Source organism: Dipodomys ordii, unplaced genomic scaffold (assembly GCF_000151885.1).
Source record: "Dipodomys ordii isolate 6190 unplaced genomic scaffold, Dord_2.0 Scaffold15, whole genome shotgun sequence".
NCBI lineage: Eukaryota > Metazoa > Chordata > Mammalia > Rodentia > Heteromyidae > Dipodomys > Dipodomys ordii.
In genome coordinates this window covers 15,310,861-15,328,077 of record NW_012267231.1, presented here as the reverse complement: position 1 = coordinate 15,328,077, position 17,217 = coordinate 15,310,861, and the positions used below count along the sequence as shown (strand labels likewise).

General features: G+C 53.3%; 1 protein-coding gene across 1 annotated transcript; it reads left to right on the top strand.

Annotated features, from left to right (window-relative positions):
• Nucleotides 1-242: 242 nt before the first annotated feature.
• LOC105982447 (chromosome unknown open reading frame, human C15orf59) lies at nucleotides 243-9,183 on the top strand. The gene is made up of 2 exons (XM_013012033.1): nucleotides 243-398; nucleotides 8,470-9,183. The coding sequence occupies exons 1-2, from the start codon at nucleotides 243-245 to the stop codon at nucleotides 9,181-9,183; spliced, it is 870 nt and encodes a 289-aa protein (XP_012867487.1).
• Nucleotides 9,184-17,217: the final 8,034 nt, after the last annotated feature.

Sequence of the window (17,217 nt, the reverse complement as noted above, 5' to 3'; positions counted from 1 at the left end):
CCCCCCCCCCCCACACACACCTCTGTCAGACACTGGGTCTTGCTCTGAGTACTCCAGTGCTCTGCAGAGCCGGTGGGGAGGGGCAGAGGGGCAGGGGCTGGGTGAGAACCGCCCAGGACCAGGGGTGGGCTGGGGGGCCGTTAAGATGAGCTCTGCCCAGCCCAGAGGGGCTCCGTGGAGGCAGACGCATCGTGTGCCCGGCTGGGGGAAGTATGGGCAGGCCTGCGGCCACGTGGTGAAGGATGAACAGTCGGGGTACCCCGGATCTCGGGCAGCCTAGCGACGACCCAAACGGTGGTGGTGAGCGAGAGCGGATCCGACAGCGCATGAAGATGGTGATTGGACAGCTGGAAGACATCCTGCGGGAACTCAAGGAGGTGGCCAAGGAGCTCAGGGAGGTAAGCCAGGGGGTGACTCGCGCACACACCCCAGATCCTTCTGTACACGTGTGTTTGGGGGAGTGCGGGGCTGTGGGCGCACACGTGTCACGCTGCTGGGGATCTCTTTGCGCTTCATTCTCTTTCCTCAAACCTACTTTGAGGTTCAAGACCAAGAGGCATCGGTGGCAGCCATGGGTCCAGCTCGGTGCTTAGCGTTCAGGCTGTCTGGGCAGATCATAACTGAGCTCAGCAGTCTCCATCTAGTAAATCAGTCCACGCTGCTCAGAGACCCAGCTCAAAGCATTTGCCCCCCAGAGATCACACACTGTGAACCCTTGATCTGGGAAAATGGGTTCAGTTGTGCTCTCCAGGTTGAGGTAGAAGTGAAGGCCAGGTGTCTGTGGCTCACACCTGTAATCCCAGCTACTCCAGGGGCTGAGAGCTCAGGCTCACTGTTGCCAGCCAGTCCTGGCAGGAAGAATTGGTGAGGCATTTCTCTCCAGTTAACCAGCAAAAAGCCAGAAGTAGAGCTGTGACTCAAGTGGTAGAGTATTAGCCTTGTGGCGGGGAGAGGGGAAGCTAAGGGACAGTGTTCAGGCCCTGAGTTCAAATTTGAACACTGGCACACACAGGAAGGAAGGAAGGAAGGAAGGTAGGAAGGAAGGAAGGAAGGAAGGAAGGAAGGAAGGAAGGAGCCGAGGAGCTTGCTATAGGCTATAGGTATTAGGATTTCTTATATGCCTTGGCAAGAACAGGAAATCTTCTAGAAGGGGCTGAGACTCCCTCTCACAGAGCCTGAATGCTTCTGACAAGGCTGAGAAGCCACTGAGAACGGCAGGAATACGTGTGTGCCCCCCACCCCACCCCCAAGTGGAGCCTAGTTCAATTACTGTTCCCTACATCACTGGGGTAATGAGGTACTCTGTCCTCCACCCTGCCCCCTGGGCTGTGTTCAAGCCCAAAATGCATGACCAGTGTTCTGAGCCGCTGGCCTGAATTTGCCCGCTGGGTACCATTACACACCAGCCAGGTGGGCTTTAGGCAAACTTCAACTCCTTGTAACCAGGGCCCCTGCGGAGATGGTAGAAGGAGAGTGATTGAGCCAGAGTTACAGCCTTGAGCCTTCCCTAGCCAGCTGGATAGGGCAACCATGGTGGTAAGGGGGCTGCAGAAGTCTAGCGTGTCAGTGGGTGCCAACTGCAGCCTGGCCCAAGAGCCAAGGAACAGGGGTTGTTTGGAGAGAGCTATGTTCAGGAGGAGGCCGGCAGGGCAGAAAGGCCAGGATAAGGAAAAGCACTGGTGCTCACACCTGTAATCCTAGCTCCTCAGGAGGCTGAGATCTGAGGATCACCATTGGTTAAGCCAGTCAGAGCAGGAAAGTCTGTGAGACTCTTATCTCCAATAAGCTAACAAGCACAACACCAAAAGCCAGAAGCAGAGCTTGCAGCTCAAGTGGTAGAGTGTTAGCTATCCTTAAGCACAAAAGCTCAGGCCCTGAGTTCAAGCCCCAGGACTGGCACACACACACACACAAAAAGGTAGATAGGAGGCGGTGGTGCTTTTGCGTCTGGGCTGAACTTCTGTGGGCAGTATAATTCAGAAGTCAAAGGCTCCTCGAAACCTCTCTTCCTCCAGCCTCAGAGATTCCACCCCCTACACCATCTTGTTCAAATGTTCTGTACTGGTATTGGGGCCATAGAACTTTCCAGAGGTTCTATCCCAAATCTCTGAGTTCCCATGGCCTGGCAGGCCTATGTAGGCCGAGAGTCAGCCTTGCTACAAACAGAGCTCACTCCTGACAAGTTACCCAGGCCTCCTCCTCTAATGCTCCAAGGCTCTCCTGGGTAATCCAGCCTAGCCCTGTCCTCATACTGTTGGAGAAACTGAGGCTCAGAAAGGGCTAGGGGTTTGTCCAAGGTCATACAGCCTACCAGGGGCAGAACGAAGCCTAGAACTCAAGGTCTTGGAGTCAACTCTGGGTTGCAGCAGGTGGTGCTCCTGGGTAGTCTCCGTGCCTTGTTTTGGTGTGTGTGTGTGTGTGTGTGTGTGTGTGTGTGTGTGTGTGTGTGTGTGTGTGTGTGTGTGTGTGTGTGCGCATGCACGTGCGCGCCAGTATTGGAGCATGAGCTCAGGGCCTGGGCACTGGTCTTTAGCTTTTTCACTCCAAGTTAGTGCTCTACTACTTGAGCTGTGCCTCCTCCACTTCTGGAGATTTTCTGGTTACTCTAGTGGGTTATTAGAAGAGTCTTGTGGACTTTTCCTGTCCCAGTTGGCTTCAAGTTGTGATTCTCAGATCTCAGCCTCCTGAGTAGCTGGGATACAGGCGTAAGCCACTGGTACCCACTTGGCCAGTCTCTCTCTTTTCTTTCTTTTTTTTTTTTTGGCCAGTCCTGGGGCTTGAACTCAGGACCTGGACACTGTCCCTGAATTTCTTTTGCTCACGGTTAGCATTCTGTGTATGTGGCACCGAGGAATCGAACTCAGGGCTTCATGCTTGCTAGGCAAGCACATTACCACTAAGCCACATTCCCAGCCCTCCCACCATTTTTCAAAGAGTGGTTCTGTAGGTGGGTGCCAGGACGCTGGCATTCATTCCCAGGGGTGTTCCGATGTCCCCTTTGACACTCATCCCCTTTTCTGTCTCCCCTCAACCCAGCTTCAGGTCAGAAGCTGTGCCTGAACCAATCCCTCTCCTCCCTCCCCCTTACCCCCCTTAGGGCGGGTGTCTCCACCCAAGCCTGGCAGGTTGCTATAGTAACCAGAGTCTACCCCGTATGCCAGTGCTTGTCAGCAGCCTATGGCACCCAGCTGAGAAGAGGGGGCAAGTCTCCGAGTTCCCCTCAGGCCCCAGGCAGGGGGTTGCAGACAGAGGGGTGATGATCAGAGGGGAGTCAGGAGAAGGCAGGTGAAATGGGGGAGCCCAAGGCGGGGGGTGGGGGAGAGGAGAGACGCCATAAGTGACTTTCTCTGGGATGGGGCTGTGGAGGGGAGGCATACCAGGCCTGGTTTTAGAACCCGCGATCCTGGCTTGTGTGCCCTTTGAAGTGGGCATAGAGCTGGCTGGGCCCCACCGGTGCTTTCCTCTGGCATTTATTCCATCAAAGGTCTGGATGGGTCCGAAATGGAGAGGAAGCAGGTCCCCTGGTTACACCCACTCCTGGAGAGCACCTGTTTAGTCCCTTACTGGCTCTTGGGAAGGCAAAGTGCTTGGGAGTGGAAGCTAGATCCCCAGAAAAAAAAAAGTTACTGCAGGTCTGCCCAGGTCTTGACCAAGGTAGCCAGGAGGGAGGGCTCTATGCTGATCATCTCCTCCCCCTTCAACATCTCCTCCCCACATACCCTCGCCCACTTTCTAGTGGTTAATTGGAGCTAAGAGTCTCATGGACTTCCATGTCTGGGTTGGCTTTGAACTTCTATCTTCAGATCTCAGCCTCCTTGTATAGCTAGGATTACAGGCCTGACCCCCTGTGCCCAGTATTGTTTTGTTTGTGTTGTGATGCTGGGGATTACTAGGGTTACCCTAGGATTGGGGAAAGCGGGGACACAGAGTGAGCGGATGGGGTCTCTCTGCGAAGGTGGCTTTTGAATGGAGGCTGACAGGAAGAGAGGCCTAAAATCCCTGAGCACTACAGGCTGTGGGAGTTGTGATGCTGTTGGGGGTCTTGGGGATGAAGGGTGTAGGTCAAGTTCAAGATCAGCCAGGAGGCCAGGGCAGGAGAGAAAGCACAGGAGCAAAGGTTGAAGGTCAAAGAGACTAAGGTGATGGGTTCCAGACAGCATGTTCAATTACTCTCCCTGAGAAGCCCAGGCCCTTCCCCCCAATCCAGGAATCCCCTTGGCTGTGTTTCTGGAGGAGGGGGAGTGAGCCCCCCCCCACAGCTTCTTCTGGGATCCACCAACCTACTGCCCTTAGTCCTTAGCTCAGAGTTCGAGCTCATCATGAGCAGATCTGTGCCCTTCTTCTCAACCTCGGGTCCTTGGCCGGGAGCTGGTGGCTCCCACTGCAATCCCAGCTGCTCAGGAGGCTGAGATCTGAGGATCACCATCTGCAGTCTTGTGAGATTTGTATCTTCAGTGAACCAACAAAAAAGCCAAAAGTGGAGCTGTGGTTCAAGCGGTAGAGCACCAGCCTTGAGTGTAAAAGCCAGGCTTTGAGTTCAAGGCTCCAGTACTGGCACACACACACACACACACACACACACACACACACACACACATCTGTGTGACTCACAAGTCAGGGGCACAGTGGTAGGGAAGAAGGTAGCAGGGGCCATGCCTCTGCCTGATTTTCCTGGGCAGTAGGCCGTGCACAGCGGCCTGTCTCCCTGGCTGTCCAGTCTGAGGGTCCCATTGGCCAGTGTGACATGTACAAACGGCGGGGAAGGCCACAGGCCTGGCGAAGGACAGATGAAGAAATGTGGCGGAGCCAGGACGCAACTGGGGCAGGAGAGGCTGGGGACCCAGGGCTGTGCCAAAGTGGGTCAGCGCCATCACCTGCGGCTCCACACGGATGGTGCAGATTTTTCATGATGTGTGTGTGTGTGTGTGTGTGTGTGTGTGTGTGACCGATTCACCTAGGCTCCTCGGGCTAATGAGGTCAAATGACAAGAGGAGAATTGTGAATCATGATCTGCTCCTTTCCCTTGTTCCCCAGCTCCACAGCCGCCTGTCCCCTCCCCTCTCCTCCCCCCTCCCCCAGAAAGATAATAAACAACGTAATCACAGAATTAAAAAATAATCAGCGGTCATAAATAATGCAGAATCCCCAGTTATGCAATCGGCTGCCTGGGGAGCTAGGAGAGAGGGAAAGAGGGAGCAGCTTGTGAGGGAGGGAGGGGGAGGGGGAACAGAAGGGGGGAGGGGCGGGGGGGAAGGGCCACTAGATCTGGGACTTTCAAGGCCCGGCAGTTAGGCTTTAGGGTCCATTAGAGATGGGGGTGGGGGTTAATCAGCGAGGGCTGGCTAGAAGAGAGGGCCGCAACCATGCAATATGGAGGGGTCCAGGACCCCAGAATTCTCTCTCCAGGCACATCCAGGCTAGCAGGGGAGAGGGAAAGAGATAAGGAGGGAAGACAAGGGAGCAGGCCGAGGAGGTGAGCAGAGGAGGTGAGCAGAGGAGGTTACCGGTGGGACTGGAGGTGCAGGCTGCTTGCTGGAGTAAGACAGGGGGTGCTAGGTGGCTGAGAGCCGCTGGAAAACTACCCAGGATTCCTACTTGCTGCTCTGAAAATTCTGTCAGGCACTGGCTGGTGGCTCACACCTATAATCCCAGACACTCAGGAGGCTGAGATCTGAGGGTCATGCATGGTTCGAAGTGAGCCCAGGCAGGAAAGTTTGTGAGACTCTTATCTCCAATCACACACACACACACACACACACTCATGGAGCTGTGTCTCAAGTGGTAGAGTGCCAGCCTTGAGCATAAAAGCTCAGAGACAGCGCTCAGGCCCTGAGTTCAAGCCCCAGAACTGGCACCAACAAAACAAAAATTCTTTGGGTGGAGCAGGTGCTACAGGCAGTTGCTGTCGTGGGAAGAGTCAATAGGCATAGCTGTCCAGGCCAGACTGGACCAGCACAGAGGTTGTTACCCTGGGATAGAGGTCACATTCTGTCACAGCCCTGCTCCCTGCCCCTTTCTCTAGTATTCAAAGGCCCCTCAGAGAAGATCAGTCTTGGCCTTAAGATTCCAGACTCATCCGATGCCAGTGGCTCATGCCTGTCATCCTAGCTACTCAGGAGGCTGAGTCTGAGGATTGTGGGTCAAAGCCAGCCTGGGCAGGAAAGTCCGTGAGACTCTTATCTCCAATGAGCCAGGAGAAAACCAGAAGTGGTGTGCTAGCCTTGAACCAAAGAGCTGAGGGACAGAGCCCAGGCTCAGAGTTCAAGCCCCACAACTGACAAAAAAAAAAAAAAAAAAAAAAAAAAACCAAACAAACAAAAAGATTCCAGACTCAGGAATCAAAACTTTCTGGTTTCAATTCAAATCCTTAGTCTCCAGGCCTCAGTTTCCCCATCAGTTAGTATGGGTCATGGAATAGAGTCAACAGTGTCTCTCTAGTCCCTTTTGGATTGGAGAATTTATTACTGATTTTTTTTTAATGTACCAGTACTGGGGCTTGGACTCAGGGCCCAGCTGCTGTTCCTGAGCTTTTTTCACTCAAGGCTGGCACTCTACCACTTGAGCCACACAGCTGCACTTCAGGCTTTTTGGTGGTTCATTGGAGAAAAGAGTCTCATGGACTTTACTAAGCTGGCCTCGAATCGCAACCCTCAGCTCTCAGCCTCCTGAATACTAGGATGACAGGCATGAGCCCCCAGCGCCCAGCTTTGTGACTAATTTTAATGGCTCACTTTTCTCCCCCTCTCTTCCCTTCTGTGTATATAATTATTTCCCTGCACTCCAAGACAATCCCAAATTACATGTCGGGAAAATGATTATTAAATCTCACAGAGAAATCACAGACTTCAAGGCATTCAAAGCCGAGAGGCAGGTAGTACAGGCCTATCACAGGCCTGCTTTCTGCACTGGGCCTATGAAACAAGATACCCCAGAAGGGCAGTACGTTTGCAGATTGATCCAAGGCCCCTGCAAGGAAGTCAGGGTCCTGTGGGCACAAGGCTTCCCTTCTGGTCCTTACTTCTGTCATTCAGCTAATCTGCCCTTCCTATCAGATTTGCACACCCGTGCTTTAGGGGTTTGCTTGTTTCTTTTTGTGCCAGCCCTGGGGCTTGAATTCAGGGCTTAAGAACTGTCTTTTCACTCAAGGCTGAAGTTTTACCACCTGAGCTACACCTCCATGTCTGGCTTTTTGATCATTAATTGGAGATAAGAGTCTCAAGGGCTTTCCTGTCTGGGTTGGCTTCAATCTGCAATCCTCAGAGCTCAGCTTCTTGAGTAGCTGAGATTACAGGCATGAGCCACCAGCCTCTGGCTTTCCACTTTGCTTTGTTGTTTTTGGTTTTTGTCTGACTCTCCTCCCCCTCTCTCTTGTTTTGGCCTCTCCCTAGGACTTCTGGCTGGATCTGTCTCTGTCTGTCTGTCTGTCTCTCTCTCTTTCCCACCCTGATTCATGTGCTAAGGCCAGGGGGTTTGTGAAGGCAGGGCTGCCAGCACAGAGGCAGAGGGCCGAGCAGGGAGCAGCCGTCTCTTGTGCCAGCTACACCCTGAGTACATTTAACAAGCAACTCTGGGCCCAGGATGGATGGATTCTTTATTGCTTCCCAAATAGTGCTTGCTTTGTTCTTTTTCCAACAAGCCAGGATTAATCTCTGCTCCTCAGTGGACTGGAGAGGCAAGGAGAGAGGAGGAAGGGGAGGAAAGGAGGAAGAGGAAGATAGTTCGCAGCCACAGGGGACACCCACAGGAAAGGGGGAAACTGATCCAGGAGGCTTTGGGATGGCTGGCCCAAGCCCTCTTTCTGAGGGTGGCTGGTTGCTAATCTGTTTCCCCAAACAGCCTAGCTGCAATGTCCCAGCCCCTCTATGGGGCTCCTTACCTCATTCAAAGGAAGATGGAGCTCTGATCTCCGAGGCTCAGCCCCAGATCAGCAGCTGTGTTTGGGAGAGAAGGGTGTGTGAATGCCGGGATACAAGCCTGAACAGCAGCATGTCCTTCCCCTAAGGAATGAAGGAGTGGGAAATGGACCTTTTTTTGGGAGGGGAAGGGGGAGAATAGGGGTTCTGGTCCTGGAGCTTGAACTCAGGGCCTGGGAGCTATCCCTGAGGGTTTTTTTTTTTTGGTCAGGGCTGGTGTTCTACCACTTGAGCCAGAGCCCCACTTGCAGCTTTTTGCTGGTTCATTGGAGATAAGAGACTCACAGATTTTCCTGCCCAGGCTGTGATTGCACTGTGATCCTCAGATCTCAGCCTAAGATGACAGACTCAACCTACTGCCATCAGGCGGTAATTGTGCTTTGAGAATGGCCAGGCCATGCTCTGTTTAACTTCCTAGAGGAAGGGAATGAACCAGTCACCATCTTGCTGGGTTCCAGCCAGGGGAGAAGGCCGGGGAGGGGTAGGCACCCCCACACCTAGGTGATACAAGACCCCTCTCCAGCCCCTCTTACCCCCTCTGCCCTTTCCCCTCCAGGTGGTGAGCCAGATCGACAAGCTGACCTCAGACTTCGACTTCGAACTGGAGCCGGATGAATGGACCACAGCCACCGTGAGCAGCACGTCCAGCAGCGACAAGGCGGGCGTGGGGGGCCCCTTCGACTTCATGACAGCCGACATCCTCTCGGACAGCTGGGAGTTCTGCTCCTTCCTGGACATCTCCACGCCGCCGCCGGACTCGGCCGACTGCCCCGAGTCATCTCGGCCGGGCACGGGGCCTGACTATCGTCTTATGAACGGCAGCACCCCCATTGCCAATGGGCCACGCGTGGAGACCCCGGACTCTTCGAGTGAGGAGGCCTTCAACGCTGGCCCTGGGAAAGGCCCCATGCCACAGCGGACCCCGGGCACGCGGGAAAGGGTGCGATTCAGTGACAAAGTGCTCTACCACGCCCTGTGCTGCGATGATGAGGAAGGGGATGGGGAAGACGGGGTACAGGAGGAGGAGGAGGGGGTGCTGCCGCCTGAGCTGTCTCACGCAGAGCCCCACACGGCCCCCCTTAAGCCCTCCTCAGCCCCCCACAAAAACAGACGCTCTCCACTGACCGGCCGCCGTCCAGGCCCCTCATTGGCTTCGGAACAGACTCGAAGGGTCACGAGGAACAGTAGCACACAGACTGTGGCAGACAAAGGCACACAGACAATGCTGCCCTACACGGCTTCCAGGCAAAAAGCCAGGGGCAAGAACTAGGGGAGGGGAGGGGATGGAGGGCATCTAGAGCTATAAATATAAATATATATTATATATATTTAAACAAACACAGGCATAATAAAATTTATAAACACTCAGGATCCAACCCCATGGAACCCACCAGAAGCTCGTAGAGATCCCAGATGCAGAGATAAGAGTCAGTCCAGTTCTGGGAGCCGAGGCCAGAGATGCCCGCTTGCCCAGCCTCCCTCCTCCTGGCCAATCTTTCCTTTTTTGTGCCTGTGCTTGAACTCAAGGCCGCACACTCTCCCTTGGCTTTTTTTCACTCAAGGTTGGTGCTCTACCATTTGAGTTACAGCCCCACTTCTGGCTTTGTTTTGCTGGTTCATTGGAGATAAGAGTCTCCTGGACTTTCCTGCCTGGGCTGGCTTTGAACCGTGATTCTCAGATCTCAGCCTCCTGAGTAGCTGGGATGACAGGCGTGAGTTGCTGGCATGTCTGGCGGGCCAAGCTTACTAAAGGGAGCTAGACTCTCCTGACAGTCCCCACAACTGTGGTGATTTGTGGTGGCTCGCCCAGCTCTCTCCTGGAAGGGGTGCATCAGTAAGGCTCAGTCAGGAAATTGAGGACTCAAGGGACCACAGGACTGGGTTCCAGACTTGACAGCACTTTGACTTGGGTGTGGATAACTTGTGTTGGTGGTGGTGGTTGTGGGGCTTGAATTCTGGGCCTGGGCACTTGTCCCTGAGCTCCTCAGCTCAAGGCTAGTGCTCTACCACTTGAGCCACAGCGCTACTTCCAGTTTTCTGGTGGTTAAGTAGAGCTAAGAGTCTCAAGGACTTTCCTGCCTGGGCTGGCTTTGAACCCTGATCCCCAGATCTCAGCCTCCTGAGTAGCTGGGATGACAGGTGTGAGCCACCAGCACTCAACATGCAGATCACTTTTACTCCCATACTTCCACTCCAAAGTAGACTTTGGCTCTAATGGAAAGTCAGCCATAACCCCAGCATTTTTTTGCGGGGGGATGTCTCTGAGACCCAGAGAAATGGAGAGCAGCCCCAGAGCAGCTTCTTGTCTGGGTGACAGTAGCAGCCATTGTTCACATTTTGAGCAGACCCCTATGGCAAATACATTTCATATAGCCTCATCTGATTATCCCCTCAGTCACTCAACAACAGGGCAACTATGGTGAACCCAGAGGTCACAGAGGCTATGAAGCAAGTGTTTTCCATATTTGTACCCAGCTCTGCTGTCCAAGTATCTGAACAACATTTGGGTGAGTCCTACCTGGGTGGGAAAGCAGTTGGGTTAAAGGCCCTCCATGTGGCTCTGGCCATGGAGGCCCCACCTACATTTCCCATGATTCCCAGGGACAGGCATGGGGTGGGAGTAGGGGGCCACACTGGTGTCAAAAGCACCATATTGCTTTATGGAAGCAGTTCGAGGCCCAGAGAAGGATGGAGATTCGATGTCCCCAGGCTTTGGGCAGGGAGAGGCTGTGGGTAGAAAAACTCATCAGGGGGCTGGGAAGGTGGCTCAGTGGTAGAGCGCTTGCCTTGCAGGCCTGAGGCCCTGGGTTCGATTCCTCAGCACCACATAAGCAAAAAGAAAACAGCCAGAAGTGGCGCTGTGGCTCAAGTGGTAGAGCGCTAGCCTTGAGCTGAAGAGCTGAGGGACAGCGCCCAGGCCCAGAGTTCAGGCCCCACAACCTGACCCCCCCCCCAAAAAAAAGAACAGAAAAAGAAAAGCTCGCCGGGTGTTGATAGCTCACACCTGTAATCCTAGCTATGCAGGTGGCTGAGATCTGAGGATCGCGTTCAAAGCCAGCTGGGACAGGAAAGTCTATTAATTTCCAATTGGCTACCAGAAAACAGGAAGTGAGGCTGTGGCTCAAAGTGGTAGAGCACTAGCCTTGAGCAAAAAGAGCTCAAGGACGGTGCCTAGGTCCTGAGTTCAAGCCCCAGGACTGACAAGGAAGAAAGAAGGAAAGAAAGAGAGAAAGAAAGAAAGAAAGAAAGAAAGAAAGAAAGAAAGAAATAGAGGGAGGGAAGGAGAGAGAGAGAAAGAAAATCTAAATCACCCATTGCAGACTCATACCTGTAATCTTAGCTACTCAGGAGTCTGAGTTCTGAGGATCTGCCAGCCCAGCAAAAAAGTCTGTGAGACTCTTATCTCCACTAAACTTTCAAAAAAAAAAAAGCCAGAAGTGGAGCTGTGATTCAAGTGGTAAAGCGCTAGCCTTGAGCTGAAAAGCTTAGGGACAGCATCCAGGCCCTGAGTTCAAGCCCCATGACAAAAAGAAAGAAAGGAAGGAAGGAAGGAAGGAAGGGAGGGAGGGAGGGAGGAAGGAAGGAAGGGAGGAAGGAAGGGAGGAAGGGAGGGAGGAAGGGAAAAAAGAAAACTCACCCCCAGAGCCTCCCTCTGATATTTTTCTCAAAAGGCGTATTCACAGCCCACCAGGGCTATGGGGGGTGGGCCCTGACAGCCTGCCTTACCTTTGGACAGAACAGAGTGGGGACAAGAACCTGGATTTGGACCTGGGAGGACCATGCCCCGCACCACCCAGGGCACCTGTGAGACCCCAGCCCACTGGTTGTGGAGTCAGATCAAGAGGAGGCCCAACAGATTTAGGGCATCACGGTAAGCTCAGAGCCAAGCCGAGGTTCAAGTGCTAGAGTGGATTCCCCAGGGTGTGGTCACACAAAGAACTGGGGAAGGCTGAGCGGCCCTGAAGGCCTGGGAACTCTCTGGGAAGCGCATGCATGGGAGCCGCAGGGCCTTGGCTCATCCCAGGAGGGCCAGCAGCTCCCTGGGGTGGCAGGTGGACCCGCCAGGTTCTGCTCTGCCAGTGGAGATGGAATCAGTTTCCCCTCGGTGTCTTGGATCTTCTTTCCAGTGCAAGATTCTATGTAGGCTACTTAAGAGGCAGGTTCAAAACCAGCCCTGGCAGGAAAGTCCTTGAGACTCTTATCTCCAAGGAACCACCAAAAAGCCCAACATGGAGCTGTGGCTCAAGTAATTGAATGCTAGCTTTGAGCTAAAAAAGCTCAGGGACAGCGCCCAGGCCTTGAGTTCAAGCCCCAGAACAGGCACCGAATCCAAAACAAAAAAACAAGCGTATATGTAGAGTCTCTAACCTTTACCACAGTCACAGCCAGGGAAAAGAATCCTGGAGAATATTCTATCTCACCAAGAGAAGACACTGGCAGAAGCCAACACAGGAAGATCTGAAAGAGCACTGGGAAAGGAGTCCCGGCCTGCACACAGCTCTGTGGGACCCTGTAGATGGTATCTGTTCATTTGCCAGATGGGGTAGTGGTGTGTGTGTGTGTGTGTGTGTGTGTGTGTGTGTGTGTGTGTGCACTCCAGTACTGGGACCTGAACTCAGGGCCTCACTCTCTCTCACTTGGCTTTTTCACTCTATGCTGGCGTGCTATCACTTGAGCCACATCTCCACGTCTAGCTTTTTGCTGGTTAATTAGAGCTGAGAGTCTCACTGACTTTCCTGCCCAGGCTGGTTTCAAACCATGATCCTCAAGTCTCAGCCTCCTACATAGCTAGGATGACAGGCACCAACCAATGGTGGCAAACAAGGAATCATAACTTTCTTTTTTTTCTTTTCTTTCTTTCTTTTTTTGCTGGTTTTAGGGCTTGAACTCAGGGCCTGAGCACTGTTCCTGAGCCTCTTTGTGCTCAAGGCTAGAGCTCTACCACTTGGAGATAAGCATCTCTAGGACTTTCCTGCCCAGGCTGGCTTTGAACCTCGATTCTCAGATTTCAGTCTCCTGAGTAGCTAGGGTGACAGGTGTGAGCCACTGGTGCCCAGCTTTGAATCCCATCTTTTAACTCACTTAAAGGACAGATTTAGGGGTCCCAGCACAGAATTGGTTGCTCCTTCATTATTTCTTGAAAAACCAAAGGCATTAATAGCACTGTGTGTTGTACAAGTCAGGGGAACAGACATGGGCATATGAGGGCACTGTTCAAAGTCACACAAGCAGAAACTAGCACAGCTGAAGCCTTGACCTTACTAAGAGTACTTAATGGTCCATGAGAGCTGGGGGTTACTGAATGCCAGTGATGGCTTCCTCTCTCCCCCAGGAACCCAGCCCCTGGTTCCAAGTGAGCCCGGCAGAGGTGGCTGGCACAATGCCAGCCCCTTTCTCCTTCTCTTACCTCTGATCCACCTGCCTTGCTCAGTAAGTGTGAGCCTTTCTTGTCTGGGCTTTGCCAGGCTCTGAGGCAGGGAAGAGAAAGTAGCCCAGAGAGGCTTCCTGGAGGAGGAGGAATCTGAAGCAAACCTTCCTTTAGAATGGGGGTTAAGTGAGAACAAAAGGCACTTTCAAAGATGACCAGGCGCCAGTGGCTCACGCCTGAAAAGCTAGCTACCCAGGAGCCTGAGATCTGAGAATTGAAGTTTGAAGACATCCTGGACAAGAAGAGTCCATGAGATTCTCCAATTAACCAGCAAACAGCTGGGAATGGAGGTGTGGCTCATGTGATTAGCACCCACATCTAGTGAAAAAAAGAAAAAAGAAAAAAAAAAAGCTCAGCAGGGAGCTGGTGGCTCACGCCTGTCATCCTAGCTACTCAGGAGGCTGAGATCTGAGGATCGAGGTTCAAAGCCAGCCCAGGCAAGAAAGTCCATGAGACTCTTATCTCCAATGAACCACCAGAAAACCGGAAGTGGTGCTGTGGCTCAAGTGGTAGAGCCTCTTCAGCTGAGGGACAGAGCCCAGGCCCAGAGTTCAAGACCTATGACCTACAAAAAGCAAAGCTCAGGAACAGCACTTAGGCCCTGAGTTCAAACCTCTGTCACAGTAAGCAAACACAAGAAGTCCTACCCACACAGCATCTCCCCACAGCCCCAAGGCTTACCTAGGGTTCTGATGCCAGCTGCTTGTCCTGAGCCTCAACAAAGCTGTTACACCCCTCCCCACTCCACCAGTCCCCAGTAAGCCTCCAGAGATGGGGGGGCTGGGTGGATGGCCTTGGGCTCACCCAGGCTGTCTGATGATCAGATCTGACTACCTGCCAGGAGCATCTCTGCTCACACCTGCGTACAGCTCTGCTTCTCTTCCTGTCCCCGCTGGGCTGAGCTGGCTTAGAATCCCCCCCACCCCCCGCCCGTCCCCAACCTACCTCTGCGTTCTGCATGACCATCTCTAGGAATTTTAGCTTCCAGGCTGACCCTTCCCGTCCTCTGTTCCCTGTAGGCAGCCCAGAACCATGCAAAGACATTGTTTCTGAGACAGTTTACTCTGGCCTCTAACTCATGAGCCTCCGCCTCAGCCTCTGGAGAGCTAGGATTACAGGCTGGTACTACCACACCCAGCTGGAACTCACAATCCCTCTCCCACACACTTCAAAGAAAACAAAACAAACCCTGAAGAACTCATCCTGATAATGCATCCAGCAGACCCCTGCCCTCGGGGCGTTAGGCTCCATTTCTGCCAGCATGCTCAGAAAGACAGGGAAAAGCAGGAGAGTCCAGAGTGAAGAGAGGTGTGGAAGGTCCGAGAGGAGCAGGGGAGAGGCTCCAGCTGGGAAGGGAAAGGAGGTAGGGAGGAGGCCCCGGAGGTGTCCCTAATAAGATCCCAGCAGACAGGGCCGGGTGTGAGTTAGGGGGAACCCTCCCTCCTCCAGCCCTACCCTCAGGCATACTTTGCATGAATAATTCAAATGGTTCCCCTCAGATTCCAGCCTGTCACATAATTAGAGCAGCTCTAGGCTTCAGGCAATTGGGATAAAAACAGCTCTTGTTAGAAAGTCCTTGCTGGGAAGCCAGGCACAGGTGGCTCACGCCTGTCACCCTAGCTACTCTGGAGGCTGGGGTCTGAGGATCGGGATTTGAAGCCAGGCAGGGCAGGAAAGTCTGTGAGACTCTTAGCTCCAATCAACCACCAGAAAACTGGAAGGGGCACAAAGTGATAGAGCACTAGCCTTGAGCAGAAGAGCTCAGGAACCATGCCCAGGCCCTGAGTTCAAGTCCCATGACCAACAACAACAGAAAAGGTCCTTGCTGGGAACCAGTGGGGAGACCTCTCCATGGAGGCCTCCCTTCTGTCTGTACCTCATGTCTATGAGGACAGATTTGCCTTCTAGCTACTAGGTGGACCCTTCATACAGGCGTCTGGGCCTGGAGGAAGTTGGACTGGGAACCATTCTAGCTGGACAAAGGGCCGCTCAAGGTATTGGTTTGTTTGTTTTGTTAGTATGGGGACTTGAACTCAGGGCCTGGGTGCAGTTCTTGAGCTTTTCTGTTCAAAGCTGGTGCTCTACCACTTGAGCCATGGCTCCACTTCCAGTTTTTTTGGTGGTTCACTGGAGATAGGAGTCTCACAGACTTTCCTGCCTGGGTTGGCTCTGAACCTCAATCCTTCAACCTCAGCCTCCTGAGTAGCTAGACTTACAAGCAGGAGACATAGGTACCTGGCTAACAGGATTTTTTTAATGGTCATGAGACTTGAACTCAGGCCCTCGCTGCTGTCATTGAGCTCTTTTGCTCAAGGCTAGGGCTCTACCACTTTGAACCATGGCACCACTTCTGGTTTTCTGGTGGTTCATTGGAGATAAGAGTCGTACAGACTTTCCTGCTTGGGCTGCCTTTGAACCACGATCCTCAGATCTCAGCCTCCTGAATAGCTGAAATTACAGGTGTGAGCCACCAGCATCCAGCATGATTTTTTTTTTGGGGGGGGGGATGGTGGTGGTAGTAAGGAGCTGCAAGGAGCTACTTGGGAGTTTTAGAGACCCAAAGAGTCAAACACATTCTCACCACACAGGAAGTACACAGAGTTGCTATTGTGGTCTTTCTGGCCAGTCCTGCAGGGAATCAATGGGCTCAGCTACCCATCATTCAGTGGTCCACCCACAAAGTGGGCGGCCAATCATCTCTGTCCCTTGGAAGCCCAGCAAGCCCTCTTGTCAGTCCCCTGGGGGAAGAAAGCATGCTCGGGTTGCTGTCCGTGGTCCTGAAATATCTTGCAGCCTTCGAGTCTTCTCTATTGTCAGTTCTAGACCCTCGGCCTATCTGTACCTCCATCCCCCCTCAACTAGTCCCTCAGAGCCCAGCCCGGTCACATGGCTGCCTCCAGGCCTGGTCCCCTCCCCTGTGAGAGAGGAGTGATCCCCTCGGCTGAGGACCACACCCCCCTCCCTCCCAGCCTTGCTCTGATGAGACCACCCTCAGGGTCTGAGGGATTGGAGCCCAGGCTCAATCTACCAATTAGCAGAAAGTAGAAAGCACTGAGGAGTGGTGTTGTGCTACTTCATCAGAGCTGCCTCTATAAATATTTTAGAGGTGTTTATTAGGAAAACCACAGGCGCAGGGAGGAGGGCGATGGGTGGGGGAGCACTGTGGCCCTGTACGGTTTTAGCCCACACTTCCATCACTGATGACACAGCTCAAAGGCTTGGCCCTGGGGCAGGGAGTGAGGGGGGAGGAAAGAAGTAGAGCCGGTTGCTGGGTTGTCTCATTGCAGGTAAGTGGGGCCTCTGGACTCCCAGCTCTTCTCCGGTGGAGCCATATGGACCTGACATTGAGCTGGGAGCAGGGGCCTCTTGGTGGCTTTCCTCCCAACCCCCCACCCCCAGTATTAGGGATTAAACTCAAGGCCTTGGGCTGGGATGTAGCTGGATGGTAAAGTGCTTGCAGCCAGTGCAGTGTCCTGGTTCAATCCCCAGTTCCAAGAAAGAAAAGACAGCTGGGCGCTGGTGGCTCACACCTGTCATCCTAGCTACTTAAGAGGCTGAGATCTGAGGATCACAGTTCAAAGCCAGCCCGGGCAGGAAAGTCCGTGAGACTCTTATCTCCAACAAACCACTCAGAAAACCAGAAGTGGTGCTGTGGCTCAAGTGGTAGCGTGCTAGCCTTGAGCTGAAGAGCTGAGGAACAGTGCCCAGGCCCAGAGTTCAGGCCCCATGACCGACAAAATAAATAAATAAATGAATACAGTTAAAACGAAATCTCACTGGTTTTTTCTGCACGAGGCTGGTGCTCTGCCACTTGAGCCAGGCCTCTACTTCTAGCTTTTTTGTCAGTTGTGGGGCTTGAACTCTGGGCCTGGGCGT

What these genes read in the sequence shown, in the direction of transcription:
- LOC105982447 (XM_013012033.1), top strand. Translation starts at nt 243, where the DNA reads ATGAACAGTCGGGGTACCCCGGATCTCGGGCAGCCTAGCGACGACCCA. An exon ending in TGGCCAAGGAGCTCAGGGAG is followed by an intron (nt 399 to 8,469) that starts GTAAGCCAGGGG and finishes TTTCCCCTCCAG; the next exon opens with GTGGTGAGCCAGATCGACAA.